This window comes from Mesoplodon mirus (genome assembly GCF_964341445.2).
Source record: "Mesoplodon mirus genome assembly, chromosome: 19".
NCBI lineage: Eukaryota > Metazoa > Chordata > Mammalia > Artiodactyla > Ziphiidae > Mesoplodon > Mesoplodon mirus.
Window position 1 is genome coordinate 55,311,259 of NC_138995.1, and position 21,338 is coordinate 55,332,596.

Consider the following 21,338-nt stretch of genomic DNA (forward strand, 5'->3'; position numbering starts at 1 on the left):
CCCTGGTCTGGGAATATCCCACATGCCTGTGTGCCACAACTCCTGCACTCTAGAGCCCACGCGCCACAACTACTAAGCCCGCGTGCCACAACTACTGAGCCCGCGTGCCTAGAGCCTGTGCTCCACAATAAGCGAAGCCACCGCAATGAAGAGTAGCCCCCGCTCGCCGCAACTAGAGAAAGCCCGCGCGCAGCAACGAAGACCCAACACAGCCAAAAATAAATGAATTAAAAAAAAAAGAAATGCATATTATTTTCCTTTATGCTGGTACATTAATTGTATTTGATGTTATATCACTTGACCCTCTTGTAATCTAGAACAGCTCCCCCTCCCCTTTCTTGTATGCCCTTCACCTACTGAACTAACTAGGTCAGTTGTCATGTACGATTGCTTACATTCTACATTTGTCCGATGGCTTTTTTGACCTGGCATTTATTGCCCTGAAACTTTGATATATTCTGTGGACTGGAGGTTAAAGGTTAGATTTTTGGCAAGAATAATGAAAATGTGGTGTTGAAAATAGCTGAACAAGGTCCCATACAGTGTCCAACTGAAACCAGTTCTAATGCTGGGCAAGTACTCTCACTAAGGAGTAAAAGAAAAATAACATAATAGCCGCTATGTGAAAATGCTCAGTGGTTTAAAGAAGGGGATCATTCTAAGAAATTATACCACGTGACTCTTTAACAACCTCTCCCAAAAGGAAATGTTTTTTTAAAATACTTATCTAATACGTAGCTTACGTATTAAGGAAGATCAATCTGATAAAAGGTAAGTTTGGGGGATAAAATGACAGGGAAATTTAAAAATACACTAGACAAAATAAAGAAAATGTTTTGTATACTTACGCTTCCAGCAATAAGAAAATAGGTAATTTGGGACAAACATCTGGCACATGAAAGGTGGATACATTTTTTTAAGTATTGGAAGGCATCAAAACACAGGGTAATGAAGAGTTAGTGGACTAAAATTCAGAAAAAGTTGGGGAGTCATGTATTAGGGGCTGCTTTTCTCCTGGGGTGATGGTCTAGTCAAAGAGCCGAAAAGCCTAGAAGCTCTGTAGCACTCTTGACACCCATTTGGGGCTAGGGGAACAAAAGGTGCCGGCAATACCTATAAAATACAGATCTTTTCAAGCACAAATAAAATATTTACAGAAAGGGGTCATAGGGTGCGCCCAAAAGAATAACAACAAATTTCAAAATATTGAAATAAAATTAAATGCTTTCTGAATACAATGAAATTCAGCCAAAAATCAGTAACAAAAAGATAATTTTAAAATTTCCATGTATGCATTCAATAAATTATCTCTTAGCTCCAAACCCAACCTTCTTTACATTGCTTTATGGGGCTGGAATGAGAGGGAAATCTGCAGCTATTCTCTTTACTTTGCCATCTGGGTCTATGTTAGGCTCTGCCAAATGTTAGGCTCTGCCAATAGAGGGCGACAGTGATTCACATACTTGGTATCAGGATTTTAAAGTCATGTGTATCAGAATCGTCTGAAGAGAGACTTCCCTGGTGGTGCAGTGGTTAAGAATCCGCCTGCCAATGCAGGGTGACACGGGTTCGAGCCCTTGTCCGGGAAGATCCCACATGCTGCGGAGCAACTAAGCCCATGCGCCGCAACTATTGAGCCTGCGCTCTAGAGCCCGCGTGCCACAACTACTGAAGCCGACACGCCCAGAGCCCGTGCTCCGTAACAAGAGAAACCACCGCAATGAAAAGCCCGCGCACCGCAACGAAGAGTAGCCCCCACTCGCCGCAACTAGAGAAAGCCCACGCGCAGCAACATGGCCGAAAGTAAAATAAATTAATTAATTTTTTAAAAAGTTAAGGCTGGGAAGGAGGCTGGGGGAATCAGAACTGTGTCTCCCTTCTGCACGAATCACAGAACACACGAACACACACACACACACACACACACACACACACTTCTGAAAGAGGGAGAGAGAAAATGAACCCAGACGAAATTCAGGAATAGCCTGGATTCCTGCAGGGATCAGAGAAATGGGCTGGTAGCACTCATCTCTTCCTGGCCTCATGTAAGCTGTCAGGTAACTGAACATTTCTCAGGAAATTAAATACATTAACCAAAAGATACAATTACCTTTGGCTTTAAACCTTTTATTTGTGACTATCCCACTTAACTCTCCAAACAACTCTATTAGGTAAGTACTATTATTTCCCTCTTCTTACAGAAAAGGAATGCAAGGCACAAACAAATTAAGTTAGCTGCTTAATCTCACACCCCTAGAAGGTGGCAGAGCTGCCGGCTCAGTTGGCGATTAGGAACAGACAGCACAGAATACAGGAGACTCTAACCCTCGACCACCAGTCGTGGCACTCAAGAAGGCTCACTCCAGTAGGGCCCAACCCCACCCTCTGCCTCTGGCTGCACATTCCCTCTCATAAGGCTAAGGACATGTCACAGTTGACCCCAGCCAAGCAAAGAAGGATTGCCATCCCGTGCCTGAGTTTCTCCAGAAGGACTGCCACGACCTCACTTCCCTGGAGGAAGTGACTCTACCCGCAATTCTTAGTTACGCTCCGAGAATTCCCGACAAGATGCTAGTCACAGCCACGCCCCCCTGTAGCGGAAGTTCGCCGCCTACAGAGCTGTTAGACTACACTTCCCAGAACCCTCACGTCATTGCCCTCCTAAGGCGGAAGGTTGGCTACTACCCTTAGAGCCTAGATTATATTTCACACGATTCCAGAGGAATCAGTGAAGAACTACTTGTTTAAACATGTTCACTTATTTGATAATTAATCACATTTTTTCCATGTATTTACTTGCTATAGCGATTGCTTCTTTTAAAAACTTGACTATTCATATCCTTTGCTGTATTCATATCCATATTCCTATTGAGGTTTCATTATCTTAAGATTCCTGTTAAGGATTTTAAGCCATTTTCTAGCATATATGTCAATATATGTCAAATAGGTCAATATTTTCAGCCCAGTTTACTATGTCTTCTACCTTTATGTATGTTGCCTTTTTAACATAGGGAAATTAACTTTTTTCCATACAGACTTAATCATTGTTATATTTGCTTTGCTTAGAACTCTGTGCATCCATAACAAGCAACCTTTTCTGTGCTCCATTACTATTCCACACGTTTTAAAAGTATTAATTTCATTTAACTCTCACAATCCCAGTAAGTACTATATAATTATATATAATTATATAACTGATTCACAGAGATTAACTCGCCCAAAATTATAACACTAGGAAGTGGCTCTGCTGACTGCGAGTCAAGGAGAGGCTGGGGCAGCACAGAACCCACAGACCATCAAACCAGCGATGCACTACCCCAACCTGGGACGCGCTAACCGCTGCAAACGCTAGGAGGCTCTGCCGAGAGGGAGGCGCAAATACCTCTACCCCTTGTCCTCCGCCGACCATCGCTTCTCTTCCTCAAGGCAGGGGGCCGGGCCACTGTTGGTCCCTCGTCCAGGCTGAGGAGGTTCGGAGTAGTTGCTGGGACTCAAGTCTCCACTCCACATGGTGAATGATGGCCGCAACCTCCCCTGGAGCGGATGTTCCTGCAACTCACTTCCCTGGATCCGGAGACCATCCGAGAGGGGCCGCACCCCGCACTCCTGAAGAGGAAGTGTTGTCGATTGCACGCAGATTCTGGACTACACTTCCCAGAATTCCCAATGGGTCTACAGCCCTGCCTGTCTGGGGTGGAACTGCTTCAGACTACAACTCCCAGAATGGTCTGCGTGATAGTGCTTCCGCCTTCCCTCCACTATTTCTTTTGGTAAAATTCAACCTTGTATTTTTTTTTTTTCAAGAAAAAACTAGAACGTGGGAATTTAAAGGAAATATGGATATTTAGGGGGAAAAAAGAGAATCATTTCACATTAAAAGAAAATTAACACATTTTAGCAGGAAAGCTATGCCTATGACAAAAGACAAGGGACTTGGTCTGTGCTGCACTGGATATCGACCTTAAGGAACATGGAATTTCAGACTTGGTTTGACTCCATTGTCTCTTTATTTATGCCTGTCTTCATCTACTTCTGACTTTGCTGTCTGGTATAAACTATTTACTGCAAGATGCCAAGAATCCACAAGGAGTTTCACGCACTGTTCAGGCCGTAAAACAGAAACTGCAATGTTGTTTCTGACAAATGAGAGGAGCTGCACTGGCAAGGAACTGGAGAAAATATTGTTTTAGGGAAAAGGTCTCTTTCCTCGAAGTTTTTTGAGTTCAAACTCAGGCTTCCCTTTGACTACTCCTGTGTTGTTCTCTTTGACATCATATATTTGCTAAGAATATTTCTTTTCTACAGATCTGTTTAAACAAAGGGAGGTCATGATTATTTGAGGCTGTGGGGTAGGTAGGTTGATGTAGGAGATGGACTCATATAACTATAACAAGTGAAACTACAGGAAGTATGTACTTACCGCTTTCCTTCTGGACAGGAAATAATTTTAAAAAAATGAAACTTCTAAAAATAATATGAAAGTATGGAGAATAGTAATATGAAATATCAATACTAAATACATATACCTTAAATTTAACTTATCAACATGCCACACTGGCTTCACTTATCATTTTAAAATTTTGTTACTAAAGGATTTTAAAACAGTCTTTGACATTATCATTTCCTTCTTATTGCTTAAAAATAATAATATTTTACAGCTGGTTTATTCCAGTCACTATCCAAGTAGATCAATTCATTGTATTTGATTGTTATCTCAGCTGAGGCTCATTTATTCTAGAACTGTATCCTACATACATACACAAGCACTGCCATTTTTTAATGTCCTTGAACTGTTGGAGAAATCAAGATGTCAAGTTAGGTGTCTGAATTCTGGATTTCTCTAACGGCTTCTCATACTTTCTCCTCTAATCTTATAAATTTCCTGTAAAGAAGAATTTTGCTTTAAAGGCTAGATTAGATACAGGTTTTTTTGTTTTTGTTTTTGTTTTGGCAAGAATACTTCATAGAAGGAACTGAAAGTATTTGAACAGAAACATTCCTTTCAACCAAAGCCACTGCAAATTCTGGGCCAGTTTCTCTCCAACAAAGAGAAAAACAAAAAGACATAACAGCAAATATGTAAAAAAAAATACATGGCTTAAAACAAGGAAACCACTATCACAAATCACATCACATGATCTCCTATATAACAGATTCTATCTTTGTGAGAGGAAAAAGAATATTTGGTAATCTCAGTTTTGAAGTTTCACATATATTAAACAGGATAAGATAAAAGCAAAGATTTTTCAGATGAGGAAAATAATTTGGGGAAAGCATTACAACACTGAAAAGTGAAGTCTAGAGCGGTGGAGGGGGATAGTTCCCAGTGTTGCTCTGCATTCTAAAAATCTTTTCTATTAGTCACAGATTGTACTTGATCTTTTATAACTTCATTTTTTTTCCTCCAAACAATATGTAAAAAATTTGTAGGTCTAGATCATTTTTAATGGTGTATATTATTCCATTACATGGGGATGCCATAATTTGCTCAATCTTTTTTTTTTTAAATATGACTTTTTTTTTGGCCACACTGAGCAGCATGTGGGAATCTTAGTTTCCTGACTAGGGATCGAACCGGCATCCCCTGCAGTGGAAGCACAGAGTCTTAACCACTGGACTGCCAGGGAAATCCTTGCTCAATCTCTTATTCATGGATCTTTAGGTTCTTTGCAATTTTTATTATTGCAAAATTCCTAGATGTTCCCTTCTGAAACCATCTTTTCCAACTTGTGCAATTATGTCTGAAAGATAAATTCTGAGCAGTAGGATTAGTGGATCAAAGACAATGCTCCTTATACACTTTGATACATATATACATAATCCTCTCCAGAAATGTTACACCTGTTTTTTTCCCCCACTAACTTAAGTGAGGATGCTAACTTTTTTCTACTCCCTTACTGACAATGAGCTTTGTTAATGTTTCACACCTGAATCGGTAAGAAAGTAATACTTCAGGGATGGTTTTATTTGCATTTGAATGGCCGTTTCCGATACAGACAATAACTAGTATGAAAATGTAACGTTAAGAAAAACTAGGAATATGATCCAAACGAAGAAACCTATAAATAAACTAAGATACAAAAAAATACATTGTTATTGAAGATGAATAAAGATACTGTAAAGGTATCTCCTCCTCCCAAATCCAACTATAATCCGAAACTAAATCACTATTTTGGTAGAAACTTGACAAAATGAGCACCTTCTAAAAACCCATCATTAAACAAGACTGCTGAGAAACAGTGGTGTCTGCTTCTGGCAATGAACACTTTGGCTTGGCCTTCTATAGTTGTTACTTCAGTAAATGTTAGTTTTACTTAATTTTATTAAGACTATTTGCAGGACACCATTTTTTTAAATTGCATTTAAGATGTGAGCTGACAAACTTTTTCACTACACATTACGGAGGTTCTCTACTGCATGGGATTTCTTATGTCCATAGATTGCACTTTTGGTAAAGTTTTATCACATGCACACCACCTGGAACAGGTCTCTTTTATGTACAGACCAATGAATGAAGATTCTCACTAAAGAAGCCCCTACCGGGGGCTTCCCTGGTGGCGCAGTGGTTTAGAGTCCGCCTGCCGATGCAGGGGACACAGGTTCGTGCCCCGGTCTGGGAGGATCCCGCGTGCCGCCGAGAGGCTGGGTCCGTGAGCTGTGGCCGCTGGGCCTGCGCGTCCGGAGCCTGTGCTCCACAACGGGAGATGCCACGACAGTGAGAGGCCCACATACCACAAAAAAAAAAAAAAAAAAAAAAAAAAAAAAGAAGCCCTACCGGGCTTCCCTGGTGGCACAGTGGTTGAGAGTCCGCCTGCCGATGCAGGGGACACGAGTTCGTGCCCCGGTCTGGGAAGATCCCACATGCCGCGGAGCGGCTGGGCCCGTGAGCCATGGCCGCTGAGCCTGCGCGTCCAGAGCCTGTTGCTCCGCAATGGGAGAGGCCACAACAGTGAGAGGCCCGCGTACCGGAGGAAAAAAAAAAAAAAAAAAAGTCCTACCTACACCACTTAAATGCCTGCACTGCCACAGAGCGCCTCAAAGATTTAAAAGTTTTAGGGACCTCCCTGTTGGTCCAGTGGGTAAGACTCCACGCTCCCAATGCAGGAGCCCAGGTTCGAGCCCTGGTCGGGGAACTAGATCCCGCATGCATGTAGCAACTAAGAGTTCACATGCTGCAACTAAGAAGTCCGCATGCCGGAACTAAAGATCCCTCATGCCACAATGAAGATCCTGCGTACCGCAACTAAGACCCCACACAGCCAAAATAAATAAGTATATTTTTAAAGTTTTGAACTCGAATTCTAATGTTGCTTCCTTATGTGGACGCCAGTGACTGTGAAATATGTTGCTATTAAATCCCTCTGTACTAGGCAGTACAGCCTAGGCAATGTTGTAACAAATAAACTGCCCAAATCCCAGTAGTGTAACACAATAAATGTTTATTTCTCACTCAAAAAAAAAAAAAAAAAAGTCCAACACAGATAGCCACCTTCCCCATCATTCCCGTCTGGAAGAAACATCCTCCAAAATCACCACGACAGGAAAGAGAAGCCTGGAGGACATCGCCAGATGCTTGTAAGGGCCAGCCCTGGAAGTAACGTATATCACTTTTGCACACACTCCATTGGTTGAAACTCAATCACATGGGCCCACCCTTAACTGCAAGGCCTGCTGGGAAATGGAGTCTTCCTATGTCCCCAGGAAATAGAACCAGTACAAATATGAATACGTATCACTATCTCTGCCACACCCTAAAAATATCACTTCTACAGAGCTTCTCCTGTGTGGAAATTCTAATGGATTTGAAAACCTGAGTATGGCCTAATTCTTACCATACTAATAACATAGCTCTCATGTTTTGAGTATTATTTTGAATGTTCTTAACGGAGACTATCTTTCTAGAGGAGACTCCAAAAACAAAAAAAAACACAAAATCACCTAAAGATTATGGCTGGACTGAAGTTCTTACTCTCCTCATCCCAATTAGAATTTCCTTCCTGGGCATACGCATTAATGGAAATTTGACCTGTAACTATTGCCACAAACAACCCATTTGTCAAGAATCACTTTCTAAATTCAAAAAATAAGTAAATAAATAAATAAAGCTTCAAAACCTAAAAAAAAAAAAAGAATCACTTTCTTTGCCATGACAGCAGATGGCAGTTGACGAGAGCTTCAAGGAAGGTGTTGAGATCCACAGTGGTGTTGAGATCCACAGTGGTTTCCTGGAGTGCCCTTAAGAACCACGTGCTTCAGTGCTGCCAGCTGACATCATGGGTGGTCGTGTCCCTGTTCTTTGCTCCCCCTGGCCCTCCCAATGGCTGAGTAAGCCTCTGTCATCTGTGGCTTCTGTTTTCCTGATTGAACACAGACTGACTACATTTATAATGTTTCTGTTCTCTTGTGCAGTCTTGGATGAGTAAGAAGGTCTGAGCTACATATTTCCCGAGTCTTGCCATGCTCATGACATGCACAGTCCATCTCATCCCTATGTGCTGTCTGACGGGCAAGAGGATAAGAGTTATGACCGAAGCCCTTCCCGCTTTCTTCACACTTACAGGGCCTCTCTCCTGTGCGGACTCTGAGATGAACGTGAAGATCGGAGTTCCGAATGAAGCCCTTCCCACTCATCACATTTATGCGGTTTCTCTCGGGTGTGATCTCTCTGATGTAAGTGAAAATAGGAGCTGTAACTGAAGCCCTTACCACACACTTGGCACGTGTAAGGCTTTTCTCCCGTGTGAACTCTCCAGTGAGTGTGCAGAAACGAGCTGTAGGCGAAAGCCTTCCTGCACACATCGCATTTGTAGGGTTTCTCCCCCGTGTGGACCTCTGGTGAATGTGCAGGTGTGTGCTTTTTCTCTCCAGTGTGGACCCTCTGATGGACAAGAAGTCTGGAGCTCTGATCGAAGCCCTTCCCACACTCTGTGCATATACAGGGCCTTTTCCCTGTGTGGACTCCCTGGTGGATACACAGAAGCGACCTGAATCCGAACCCCTTCCCACACACGTCACACGTGTAGGGCATCTCCCCCGAGTGGACTCGGTGATGGTTGTGAAGAGAACTGCGCTTTGCCACATTCAATGCCTTTATAGGGTTTGTCTCCCAAGGGGCCTTTCTGATTCCTGGGAAGGTCTGAGCTCTGTTTGCAGCCCTTAGCCCACTCCTGACCCTCACAAGTTTTCTCCCCTGAATGGGTGTTATAGTGAACAGTAAGTCCTGAGCTCTGACTAAAGTCCTTTCCACACTGGTCATATTTATAAGATTTTTCTCCTGTGTGAGCGCTGTGATGAACATGAGCATTTGCGACATCTATGAAACCCATTCTATAGTTATTACACCCGAAAGGTTGCCCCACTGCATAGACCACGTGACTGTGTTTGACTGTTGACTTCATAACCAAGTGTTTCCCACAGCCGGTGCATCTGTAAGGTTCCTCTCCTTTACATTCTTGGAAATCATTACAATCATGTGAGGTCTGAAAGAAGCTGCCATCACACTGAGCACATCCATCCAATTTCTCTTCCATATGAATTCTCTTGTATACTTTACCTGAGAATTCTCAGGCTCAATCATGTTGGCTTTCTTCCAAGATTCTGGGGTAAGGACCTGTGTCAGGCCTTTCCAAGCTGTGATGTCTTGATTTTCTAAATTAATGGCATTTATTACATACCTTTCATTTTCAGACACTCCTGCCCACTCTTCACAGAGGGAAACATCTCCTTCTAAATACTGGGGACAATCTCCTTGAAGATTCATGACATAATCCTGACTCACACTCAATTCACTGATCCTTCGTTTCCAAATCTGCCCAAAGTACAGCATTCTGGTGAGAGGTAACTCAACCCTTTTTCCTGAAGGTTCGAAATGTTCTTTTTCATCCTGTCTCCTATGAGGAGAAAGAGAATGTGGCTAAGTGAACAAGTAGGTCATCTATCCAAAGGCTTTGAGGAAATGAAGTAGGATGGGATGAGAAGTTGCCACTGGCTCCCAGTCATATAGGAAACAATTAGATGACACCCAGCCAAAATAGTGTCAAGTATAAACACGACAGACCTTTCTGGGGAAAATGACCAGAATAAACTTAGCTCACCAGAAGATGAATGGAGAAGGAATGATAAAAAGGCCAGCACTGGATTTAATGCCAGTAGAAAATGAAGCAACTTATACAAAGTTCTAAGAGTGAACTTAAGAATTCTAAGCCCAGGGCTTCCCTGGTGGCACAGTGGTTGAGAATCTGCCTGCCAATGCAGGGGACACGGGTTCGAGCCCTGGTCTGGGAAGATCCCACATGCCGCGGAGCAGCTAGCCCCGTGAGCCACAATTACTGAGCCTGCGCGTCTGGAGCCTGTGCTCCGCAACAAGAAAGGCCGCGATAGTCAGAGGCGTGCACACCGCGATGAGGAGTGGACCCCACTTGCCGCAACTAGAGAAAGCCCTCACACAGAAACGAAGAGTCAATACAGCCATAAATAAATAAATAAATAAATAAATAAATAAATAAATAAAAAAGAATTCTAAGCCCAGACAATCTGCCATTTAAGCATAAAGGCAACAGACATTTTTAAGCATGGAAAACTCAGAGGATATGGCATCCACAAGTCTTCTTTGGAAAAGACAACAAACTGTGGAGGAAATTAAGCCAACTGACAGATAAATCAAACTAGTCAGGCATGAAGAAACAGTGGTAAAAGGACAAGTGGTGAGCAACGACTTTATATATAAAGAGAACTGAGACAGCCCAATGGTGGGAATAGATGGTGACAGATGAGAAGGGAACCATGATAATAATAATAATATATTAGGAGACGGTGGGAAGTAAAAGTGCTAATTTCTTCAGTTCTCATTACAGGGAGTTCATCAATAATATTTAAAATTAAAGCAAATGACTCAAACTTGCAAATTTTTTTTTCTTGGCCATGTAACCCAGCTTGCAGGATCTTAGTTCCCTGACCAGGGAATGAACCTGGACCCCTGCAGTGAAAGCACCAAGTCCTAACCACTGGACCGCCAAGGAATTCCTGCAAATTTTTTTCTATAATCTCTTTTCATTAGAGAAAGCTTTATAAAATAATATCATGTATTGGAAAAAGTACTTAAAATTCTGCATTCACTTTGACTTCTCTTCCCCCAATTTAAAGGTAAGTTACAATATACACATGTATATATAATGAGAGAGAGAGAGAAAGCGCGCATGCACATATTTCCACGTCCTAATATTTTCACCCACTTTATCTCACTTGATAGCAGCACAGGATCAAGACAAGAGGACGAATGAAACCACAATAATCCATCGATCCAACACCAATCCAATGGATGGAAATGGAGTCCACTCCACCATCTTTTTTCTTTTTTTTTTGCTGTTATAAACAATGCTGTGATGATCATTCTTTGAACACTTGCTCTGACTTAGAATTCTTGGAGTGGGAAATACTGGAGCAGAGGTTTGCAGAACTTCTACAAGGGCTAAAATGCCCCTGCAATTGTGTGGATGTACCCCTTTCTCCATATGTTAGCTAACAGTGAACACCGATCTTTCAAATCTTTGGTCATCTGCTAGGAAAAGAATCACATCTTGTTTCAATCTGCATCACTTTGATTACTGGAGGCTGATCATCTTTTCATATGATTATTGGTCATTTGTTTTTCCTCTTTTCTCCCTTCCTGAACATGAAGGCTCAGGTCTTTATTCCCAGCTCCTGTTTTTAAAATAAGGATATTAAAATTTTGTTGTCCATGAAGCTTTTTTCACCCAATATGCTGTCTTTTAACTTTGTTCATGGTATAAGTTTTGGCAGCATGTATTACGTGGAGAATACAACATCTGGAAATGAATAAGAAAAAATGTCCCACTGAGGAGAAAAACCTGGGCAGAGAAGGAGGATTCATTATTTGGAGTCACCTCTCTGCATAACCCAGGCTCAGGGCCCTTAGATGAAACCATTATTGACAGGCCGCATGTAGAGCAAACAGGCACATTACAGAGTCCTACAGACCTGGGCTCAAATCCAGGACTCACCACTCATTTCTTCATCTCTAAGGTAGAATCATACCACCTCTCTCACACAGCTATTTTGGGCATAAATGCACTGAGTGATGTAATGTGCTCACCTAATATGTGTTTTTCCCCTCTTTTTCCTCTTACCAGGGGAGGGACGTATGTTTACTCTCTGATGCCTTATGTTGTTATTTCTGGAGAGAAAAGAGAACTCGACCCACCTGAAACTTGGTTTTGTCTTCCCCATCTTGGGAAAGGGCTGAGGCTTGAGAACGCAGAGCTGCAGGAGAAGAGAGAAGCCTTAAGAAGGGTGGGGCCTGCCTGGGCACTCTGACTACCCACCTGGACCTCAGGAATGTCTGTCCCCTTACAGACTGGTTTCTGTTCACTGGACGCAACTCTTTATCCACCTCACGTTTCCTCTCTCCACACCCGGCTTAGATTTTCCCCCACCCTTCGTAAGCTCTCACCTCTTTCCTCCTGCCTTGAGGAGGAAAATGTCTCCATGGTTACCCCTCCTAGGTTTCTGGAGCATCAGCAGTTTTATTTATTCTCTGATCTTCCTAAACTGGAGAAGCAGAAGATCCAGTGGTTCTTCATTCTTGAGACTGTCCAAGCTCTGATGAGGAGCTTCAGATGGATACCTGGGGTCCCAAGTACCTACCTCCACCTCTACTCTCCAGAGCCTGCTTCTTGGTTTCCACGTTCCAGAGACCTGTGGGCTCAAGAAGGAACTTGACTTTATCTGAGTTCTTTCTTCTGGCCCCGAAGTTCAAACCCTCTGGATGCCATTCATTCAGAGGACATGTACTGAGCGGCTATATGCACAGTCCCTGCTCTGGGGGAACTCACAGTCCAGAGAGCCATAAATGTCACAGATGGCTGTACAGTCAGAGGAGTGTCTGCAGGGAGGGCCCAGCAGCAGAACAAACACACAGGACCTGTGCCCTGTGAAGGAAAACCTGGAGTGTAAAAGCTTCACTAACGCAACAGTCTGGGGATTGCAAAAATAAAAAATCCACGTCCCTGTCCTCAAGGATTCTAAAAATCAGGATATGACAATGGAATGCTACTCAGCCATAAAAAAAGAATGAAATAATGCCAGTTGCAGCAACATCGATGGACCTAGAGATTATCACACTAAGTGAAATAAGTCAGACAGAGAAAGACAAATACCATATGATATCACTTGTATGTGGAATCTAAAATACAACACAAATGAACTTATCTACGAAACAGAAACAGACTCACAGACATAGAGAACAGATTTGTGGTTGCTGGTGGAGGGGGCAGGGAGGGATGGAGTGGGAGTTTGGGATTAGCAGATGCAAACTATTACATATAGAATGGATAAACAACAAGGTCCTACTGTATATCACAGGACCTATATCCTGTGATAAACCATAATGGAAAAGAATATGAGGGACTTCCCTGGTGGCGCAGTGGTTAAGACTCCATGCTCCCAATGTAGGGGGCCTGGGTTTGATCCCTGGCCAGGGAACTAGATCCCACATGCATGTTGCAACTAAGAGTTCGCATGCCACAATTAAGAAGCCTGAGTGTCGCAACTAAGGAGCCCACGTACCACAACTAAGGAGCCCGCCTGCTGCAACTAAGACCCAGCACAACCAAATAAATAAATAAATAAATATTAAAGAAAGAAAAGAATATGAAAAACAGTGTATATGAATGTGTAACTGAATTGCTTTGCTGTACAGCAGGAATTAACACAACACTGTAAATCAACTATTCTTCAATAAAATAAAATTTAAAAAATAAAAATAAAAATCAGGATATGGGTGAGCAAATGTCTTCTAAATCAGAGTTTGTAACCTCTCCTGTTCCATGACCTCCTTTGACAGTTGGGTGATATTTATGGACTTCTGTTCAGAATAATGTTTTAAATGCATAAAATAAAACACAGGATGATTTTAAAAGCTAATTACACCGAAAGACAACCTTCAAAAATATTAAAACATCAAGTGTGTGCTTCTTTATTAATTATCAAGAATGAATCAACTACTGTAATTTCAAAATAGTAATGAGCAGAAGCAATATTTTGAAACATCTACACCAACTGTATTATAAGAATATCTATGATTTATGGGACTTCCCTGGTGGCGCTGTGGTTAAGAATCTTCCTGCCAACGCAGGGGACATGGGTTCGATCCCTGGTCCAAGAAGATCCCACATGCCACGGAGCAACTAAGCCCATGCACCACAACTAAGCCTGCGCTCTAAAGTCCGTGAGCCACAACTACTGAGCCCGCATGCCACAACTACTGAAGCCCACGTGCCCAGAGCCTGTGCTCCACAAGAGAAGCCACCACAATGAGAAGCCTGTGCGCCACAACGAAGAGCAGCCCACACTTGCCGCAACTAGAGAAAGAGAAAGCCCATGTGTAGCAACGAAGACCCAACGCAGCCAAAAACAAATAAATTAATAATAAAAAAAAGAATATCTATGATTTACATGGATAACAGAGTCACAGGTTCTGCTAATACTATTGCAGTTTGCAGCCTACATTCATAATGGAAGGAAATGCTAATTTTCAGTTTGAGCAGTATAAATTTTTTTCCCACTCAAGTTCATGGACCTGCTGCATTACACCATGGACTCAAGTTCAAGAACTCCTTTTCTAACGAAGCCTTCTCCTGCCAGCACCAGATAGGATGAACCACTCTGGGACCCAGCCACACTCTGTTTAAAATGCTGGCTTAGGGCTTCCCTGGTGGTGCAGTGGTTGAGAGTCCACCTGCCGATGCAGGGGACACGGGTTCGTGCCCTGGTCCGGGAAGATCCCACATGCCGCGGAGCGGCTGGGCCCATGAGCCATAGCCGCTGAGCCTGCATGTCCGGAGCCAGTGCTCCACAACGGGAGAGGCCACAACAGTGAGAGGCCCGCGTACCACAAATAAATAAATAAATAAATAAATAAAATCAGTTGTGTAAAGATCCGGCATGAGAAGAGTACAGAGGGAAGTGCAAGGACAAAGGCCCTGACTTCTGGTGATAACATCTGGCCAAGTGACACTTGTTAAGTTTCTTAACCTTTCTAAGCCTCAGTATTCTTATCTGTAATGTGGGACTAATATTATCTAACTTCTGCAGTTGCTGAGCAAATTAAATATATATTAATTTACTCAGGGACTTCCCTGGTGATCCAGTGGCTAAGACTCTACACTCCCAATGCAGGGGGGGCCTGGGTTCGATCCCTGGTCAGGGAACTAGATCCCACATGCCGCAACTAAGACCCCAGTGCAGCCAAATAAATAAATAAATAATAAATAGAAAACTTAATTTATTCATTCAAATATTTATTGGCAGGCTACTATATGCCACACACAGTTCCAGGGACCAGGGATACAGCAGTGAAAGCCCTCAACATAATAACTGTCATACAATAAGCGCTTAATTAATGCATACCATTAGTTACTGTTATTACCTCTTTCCTATACGTAGCACATCCTTGAAACAGTGTTAAGCCTGAGCGATCTACTGATCAAATGAAACACTGCTAGGAGCCAAGGAGAGAACATACTAATAAGACACCAGGAAATTCCCCAACCTTAGAAGAAACCCATTTCTGAGTGAAGGCGGTAAGCCTGAGGGGCCTGAACGGGACATGTGTCAAAACCATGGGATAAACAGTGAGGTCGGAAAAACAGGTCTCCATTTGGGAAGACAGCAAGCACTGACATAAAACAACAAGAGACCAAAGTCCTACTCACCTGGAGCTCCATAGCAAGAGACCTGGGATTATTCCTTCCTCTTTGATGCAGTTCTCTCTGGCAAAGGAACAGTTGGAAGAGAGCAAGAAAAGAAATGAGCCATGAGATAACATGATTTTGTCATAATTCCCAACACACCACAGGGAAAAATCTCTGAGCACCAGCTGGATGTAATCTACTCCTCCCTTTAACCTACCCTTCCTGTAATCTACTCCTATTACTTCCTTCAGGTGTCCTGGAAAGGGACGACCCTCCCTACAGGACTCAGAGAGAAGGGCCCATGCCAGTCCTGCTTTGCGCCTTGTCTACAAGCCTGCACTCACTGTAGCTCCCAGGAGACAGTCTCGAATTGAATTCAGAGCTGTGACTCCCACATGCTATGTGACATTTAAATTTTGGGGGGAGGAGGAAGGATTTTTTTATTTAAGTATAGTTGATGTACAATATTATATGTTACACGGTGTACAATATAGTGATTCACAATTTTTGAAGGTTATACTCCATTTATAGTTATAAAATGTTGGCTATATTCCCTGTGTTGTGTAATAAATCCTTGTAGCTTATTTTATACACAACAGTTTGTACCTCTTAATCCCCTACCCCAATCTTACCCCTCTCCCCACTGGTAACCACTAGTTTGGTCTCTATATCAGCTATGTGACATTCAGAGTGGAATTCAACCTGTGTGTACCTCAGACGCGACAAAAACCAGATGCAGCAACAATACATCAGCAAAAGAATCTTTCACAACTTGCACAGTGCTTTAAAATTCTCTAAGGAACACATACAGAACATGAAGATTCAACTTCCGCAGCTCTTTATACAGAAATGCCTTCACAGACAGAAATCTCTGAAATTAGTACAGAAGTGGGTGGGTGGCTACCGTGAAAGAATTCAAGATACCATCAATCCGCGACTGCATGGATTGGAGTCTCCCAAACGGGAGATGCCCGTCTCAGAGTCGGAGCTGCCGGCCTCAAACTGCTCCTTCCGAGCCTGAGGGGTACCAAGGGCTGCCGGCCCGGGCCTCGCCCCCCATCCCACCCCGGGATGCTCGGCGACCCGCCTCCTCAAACCCTTCCTTCGCCAAGCCGAGCTCGTTGAAATTCCCTGGTTCCGACCCTCCGCCATTCGCTGCCCTTTCCCCCTCAGATCCTCGAGATCTGGCCCCTGTGCCTGCGGCCGGAACAAAGGCCTCCAAGAACACTCACGTTCCTTTCCCTACTCACCATCGCATAAGAAACCAAGGCAGAGGTGCGCCGACCGGAAGCGGAAGTGGGCGACTAGGAAGGGCCCGGACTACACTTCCCAGAACCCTCTGCGGCGCTCGGTCTTTGAGTCCAGATGGTGATGGAAATAAGCGTCCACCTGGAGCTTTGCCAGACGCGTGGCGGAGGGCAGGGGGCGCTCAAGGTTGCAGCGCTCAGCTTTGGGGCGCCGCTACACTTTTCTTTCTTTAAAACAAAAAAAGTTGGGGACTTCCCTGGTGGTGCAGTGGTTAAGAATACGCCTGCCAATGCAAGGGACACAGGTTCAAACCCTGGTCCCGAAAGATCCCACATGCTGCGGAGCAACTAAGCGCGTGCGCCACAACTACTGAGCCTGCGCTCTAGAGCCCGCGAGCCACAACTACTGAGCCCGCGAGCCACAACTACTGAGCCCGCGTGCCACAACTACTGAAGCCCACGCACCTAGATCCCGTGCTCTGCAACAAGAGAAGCCACAATGAGAAGCCCATGCACCACAAGGAAGAGTAGCCCCCACTCACCACAACTAGAGAAAGCCCGCACGCAGCAACGAAGACTCAACGCAGCCATAAATAAATAAATAAATAAATTTTAAAAAGTTACCACTCACTACTAACATATTCATATTGTAGGAAGTCTGACAATATTCTCCAACAAATCCACATTCCCTTACAGGGGATACAAAGCATTACTGATGCTTTGGTGTAAACTATATATAATTATTATATATTTATATGTATTAAGTATATAACACATATAAAAATCATATGTATTATATATGTATACATATTGTATTATATTACATATTTACACACACACACACACACACACACACACACACACACACACACACACACACATATATATATATATATATATATATATATATGTAATTCCAAAATAGTGCATGGTCAATGTTAAGAAAACACGGGAGAAAAGTAAGAAAAAAAAAAGGAAAAATGTAAGAAAAAAGGACAAAATTAAAGTCATCTGTAATCCTAGCACCCAGAAACAATCATCATTAACATCTTGGCCCATTTACTTCTCGATCCTCTATGAGAGTAAATATGTATTAAAAAATATTTTTCTCCCCACAAAATTGGCATATTTTGGAACTATTTTTTCTCTCACTTTATATATCATGGGTATCTTTCCACATTACTAAATAATGGAATAATTTTAAGTGGTTGCTTAAGATTGTTTAGTTTTAGATGCTACAGCCTTGTCCACCAGTGAAGTTATGCTTCCAGTCTTAGTGTATCAAAACTAGGCATAATAATTTTCTTGAAATTTTCCCAATTTGATAAACTAAACACAGTGTCTCATTATGGAGATGTTGAATAGATGTTAATATATCAGTGGTGGGTGAATTGCCTATTTATATATCTTTTGCCCAGTTTTCATAACTGATTTGAAATGTTACCATGTCAAATACTAATTATGGTTCATACTCAGATGTACGTTCTGAATGCTCTGTTTTCTTCTAGGGATTATTTCAGCTGTTTGGGTTTTAAGCTCTTTCTTTTTTTTCTGTTTTGTTTCCCCGTAGGTTTATCCTGCTTTCATCTTATCTCCATTCCTACTGATTTCTTAATCCTCAATTATTTTTCATTCCACTTCCCAATTTGAGTTCTATGATTCATGTATTGGTTATATTTTGCTGTTGTGATAACAAGCATTTTAAGGTTATGGAAACTGCTAAAGATTTTGGCAAACTATAAAATTTAATATTCCCTGTTTAGATCGTTGCTTTCCTCTACCTTACATGAACATCCTTTGTGAGTTTAAATTCCCTTATAAACCAAGATTAAATAGTAAGAGATTTTAATCTTGCTAGTGATGGTTTTAATTATTTTTTAGTGTCTTGACATATAAAAATTTTAACTGAATGATTTCTGTGTTGTTATATGTATATATACATATGTATGTGTATTTTACAATTTAATATTTTGTTTCCTCATTGCTTTTTGGTCATAGACAGTAGATCACAATCCAATCTGCTTAGCTGAATTTCCAGAGAAATTATAATAAATATATATTCCCAGCCCAACGTCCTACTCTTAACCCACTGAATCACAAACCTAGGCTAGGGCACAGGAAATAGCATAATTTTAGACAGTCAGGGAAAATTTGAAATTGGCTGTTTTAGGAAACTCTGGTCTTGTAAACAAGCCATATGTATTTCAATATAAGTTATCATCTCCTGAAGCTCTACCGTTTTATCCATTATGTTATTGTATGAAAATGACTGAATATGTGGATCAGTTCCTATGTGTATTTTATTTTTTCTACTGAATGCAAGAGGTGTGGTTACCCCCCAATTCTTCTCTATCACTAACCGTTCATGATTATTATATTTATATAAGCATTATGGTTGGTACTTTTTTCCAGTAAACATTGATCTTTTCCTATTTAGTGCTCTTGACTTGATTTTTTTTTTTTTGGTTGGGGCTGTCTTTTGTTTATGTATTTAACCAGCTTTACTGAGATATAACTGACAAATAACATCGTGTAAAGTTAAGGTGTACAATGTCATGATTTGGTATATGTCTACATTGTGATATATAAGGTTAGTGAACACATCCATCACCTCATATAGTTACCTTGCTTTTTTGTGGTGATAACATTTGTGGTGATAACATTAAGATTTGCTCTCTTAGCTTATTTCAAGTATACAGTAAAGTATTAACTTTGGTCACCATGCTGACCATTAGATTCCCTGAACTTATTTATCTTATAACTGAATGTTTGTGCTCTTTGGCCAATATCTTCCCATTTCCCCCACCTCCCAGCCCCTGACAACCACCAATCTACTCTTTGTTTCTATGAGTTCAACCTTTTTAGACTCCACACGTAAGTGAGATCATACAGTATTTGTTCTTCTCTGTCTTTGCATTTGCCCTAAGTAAAAAAGGTCACCTTTTAAAAGTCCTGAGTGGCTAAAAACAAATATCCGAACTCCTTGCTGAGATCCCTTACAGAGGACTTCTCGCACCTTCTTTTTTTTTTTAAGTATTTACAAAGTTGTGTTAGTTTCTGGTATACAGCAGTGATTCATATATATATATATACACACACACATATTAATATACATTATATATATGTGTATATATATATTCTTTTTCATACTTTTCCATTATGATTTACTATAGAATAGTGAATATAGTTCCCTGTGCTATACAGTAGGACCTTGTTGTTTATCTATTTTATACACAGTAGTTTATATCTGCTAATCCCAAACCCCTAATTTATCCCTTCCTCACACCCTTTCCCCTTTGGTAACCATAAGTTTGTTTTCTATGTCTGTCTGTTTCTGTTTTGTAAATAAGTTCATCTGTATCATTTTTTTTAGATTCCACATATAAGTGATATCATATGCTATTTGTCTTTCTCTTTCTGGGTTACTTCACTTAGTATGATAATCTCTAGGTCCATCCATGTTGCTGCAAATGGCATTATTTCATTTTCTTATGGCTGAGTAGTATTCCATTATATATATATATATATATACACCCCACATCTTCTTTATCCATTCATCTGTCGATGGACTTTTAGGTTGTTTCCATGTCTTGGCTATTGTAAATAGCGCTGCTATGAATATAGGGGTACATGTATCTTTTCAAATTAGAGTTTTACCTGGATATATGCCCAGGAGTGGGACTGCTGGATCATGTGCTTGCCTTCTTGTATATACTTGAGTGCCTAGAAAAAGAACCTGATATATCATAGTGATTATGTGGCAGGTCCCCTTTACTACTATAGTCTAACAGATGACCACAGACTTAGTGCCTTAAAACAACTACTTTATTATGCTCATGGGTCCTCTGGGTCATGAATTGGAAAGGGCACAGCAAGGATGGCTTTCCTCTTGTTCCATGATGTCTGGAGCCTCATCTGGGAAGACCCACAGGCTGGGTGGTAACTTGACAGCTGGGGAATGGAATTACATGACTGGTAGTTGATGGAGACAGTCAGCTGGGACCTCAGCTGGGGCTGTCAACTACAATACCTACACATGGCCTCTCCATGTGGTTTCCGAGGCTGCTTCACAGCACGACGGCTGTGTTCCAAATGTGAGTGCTCCAAGAGAACAAGGGGAAAGCTGCATCACTTTTTATGATTTGGCATCAAAAGTCACATATAGTGTTGCTGTCATCATCATCAAAAGCCTGTTCAGATTCAAGGGCAAAGAAGATCAATGCGCCTCCCCCAACCTCTCAGTGGGAGGAATGTTAAAGTCACAGTGTAAGAAAAGTACGGATTTTAGAGGATTTGTTGGAAAATATAATCTGCCATATGGTGCTTCCCCCGAAGTTATATTTTCTTCCCTTTCTTTTCCCATTTAGCCCACTTGGAATTT

General features: G+C 41.8%; 2 protein-coding genes across 9 annotated transcripts in view; both read right to left on the reverse strand.

Moving 5' to 3' along the window:
* LOC309795622 (uncharacterized protein) overlaps positions 1 to 3,599 on the reverse strand; it is a 35,011-nt gene extending 31,412 nt beyond the window's left edge. For both annotated transcript variants that reach the window (XM_082608147.1, XM_082608148.1), the window contains exon 1: positions 3,383 to 3,599. In XM_082608147.1, the coding sequence (XP_082464273.1) occupies positions 3,383 to 3,409 (27 nt within the window). In that variant the 5' untranslated portion in view covers positions 3,410 to 3,599. The remainder of the gene's footprint in view (positions 1 to 3,382) is intronic.
* A 4,133-nt stretch (positions 3,600 to 7,732) lies between these two features.
* Positions 7,733 to 16,947, reverse strand: ZNF285 (zinc finger protein 285). Of its 7 annotated transcripts, XM_082608156.1 has the most exons (7): positions 16,635 to 16,947; positions 15,732 to 15,788; positions 12,852 to 12,947; positions 12,664 to 12,714; positions 12,221 to 12,279; positions 10,531 to 11,700; positions 7,733 to 10,210 (listed from the first exon to the last, which is right to left on the reverse strand). In XM_082608156.1, exons 1-6 carry the CDS (start codon positions 16,860 to 16,862, stop codon positions 11,688 to 11,690), a joined length of 504 nt encoding a protein of 167 aa, XP_082464282.1. In that variant the 5' UTR covers positions 16,863 to 16,947; the 3' UTR covers positions 7,733 to 10,210; positions 10,531 to 11,687. The 7 variants fall into 7 exon arrangements, 2 of the variants coding, with proteins under 2 accessions (XP_082464282.1, XP_082464281.1); XR_014292287.1 differs by lacking the exon at positions 12,852 to 12,947; XR_014292288.1 differs by lacking the exon at positions 12,852 to 12,947 and having other exon boundaries at positions 12,470 to 12,714.
* Between the last annotated feature and the right edge of the window lie 4,391 nt (positions 16,948 to 21,338).

Coding starts and splice junctions, on each gene's coding strand:
- ZNF285 (XM_082608155.1), bottom strand. CDS start 16,862: ATGGCGGAGGGTCGGAACCAGGGAATTTCAACGAGCTCGGCTTGGCGA. Junction 12,948..15,731: donor CTCTTGCTATGGAGCTCCAG/GTGAGTAGGACT, acceptor TTTCCTTCACAG/GGCACAGGTCCTGTGTGTTT. Junction 12,280..12,663: donor TCTGGAGAGTAGAGGTGGAG/GTAGGTACTTGG, acceptor CTTCTCCTGCAG/CTCTGCGTTCTCAAGCCTCA.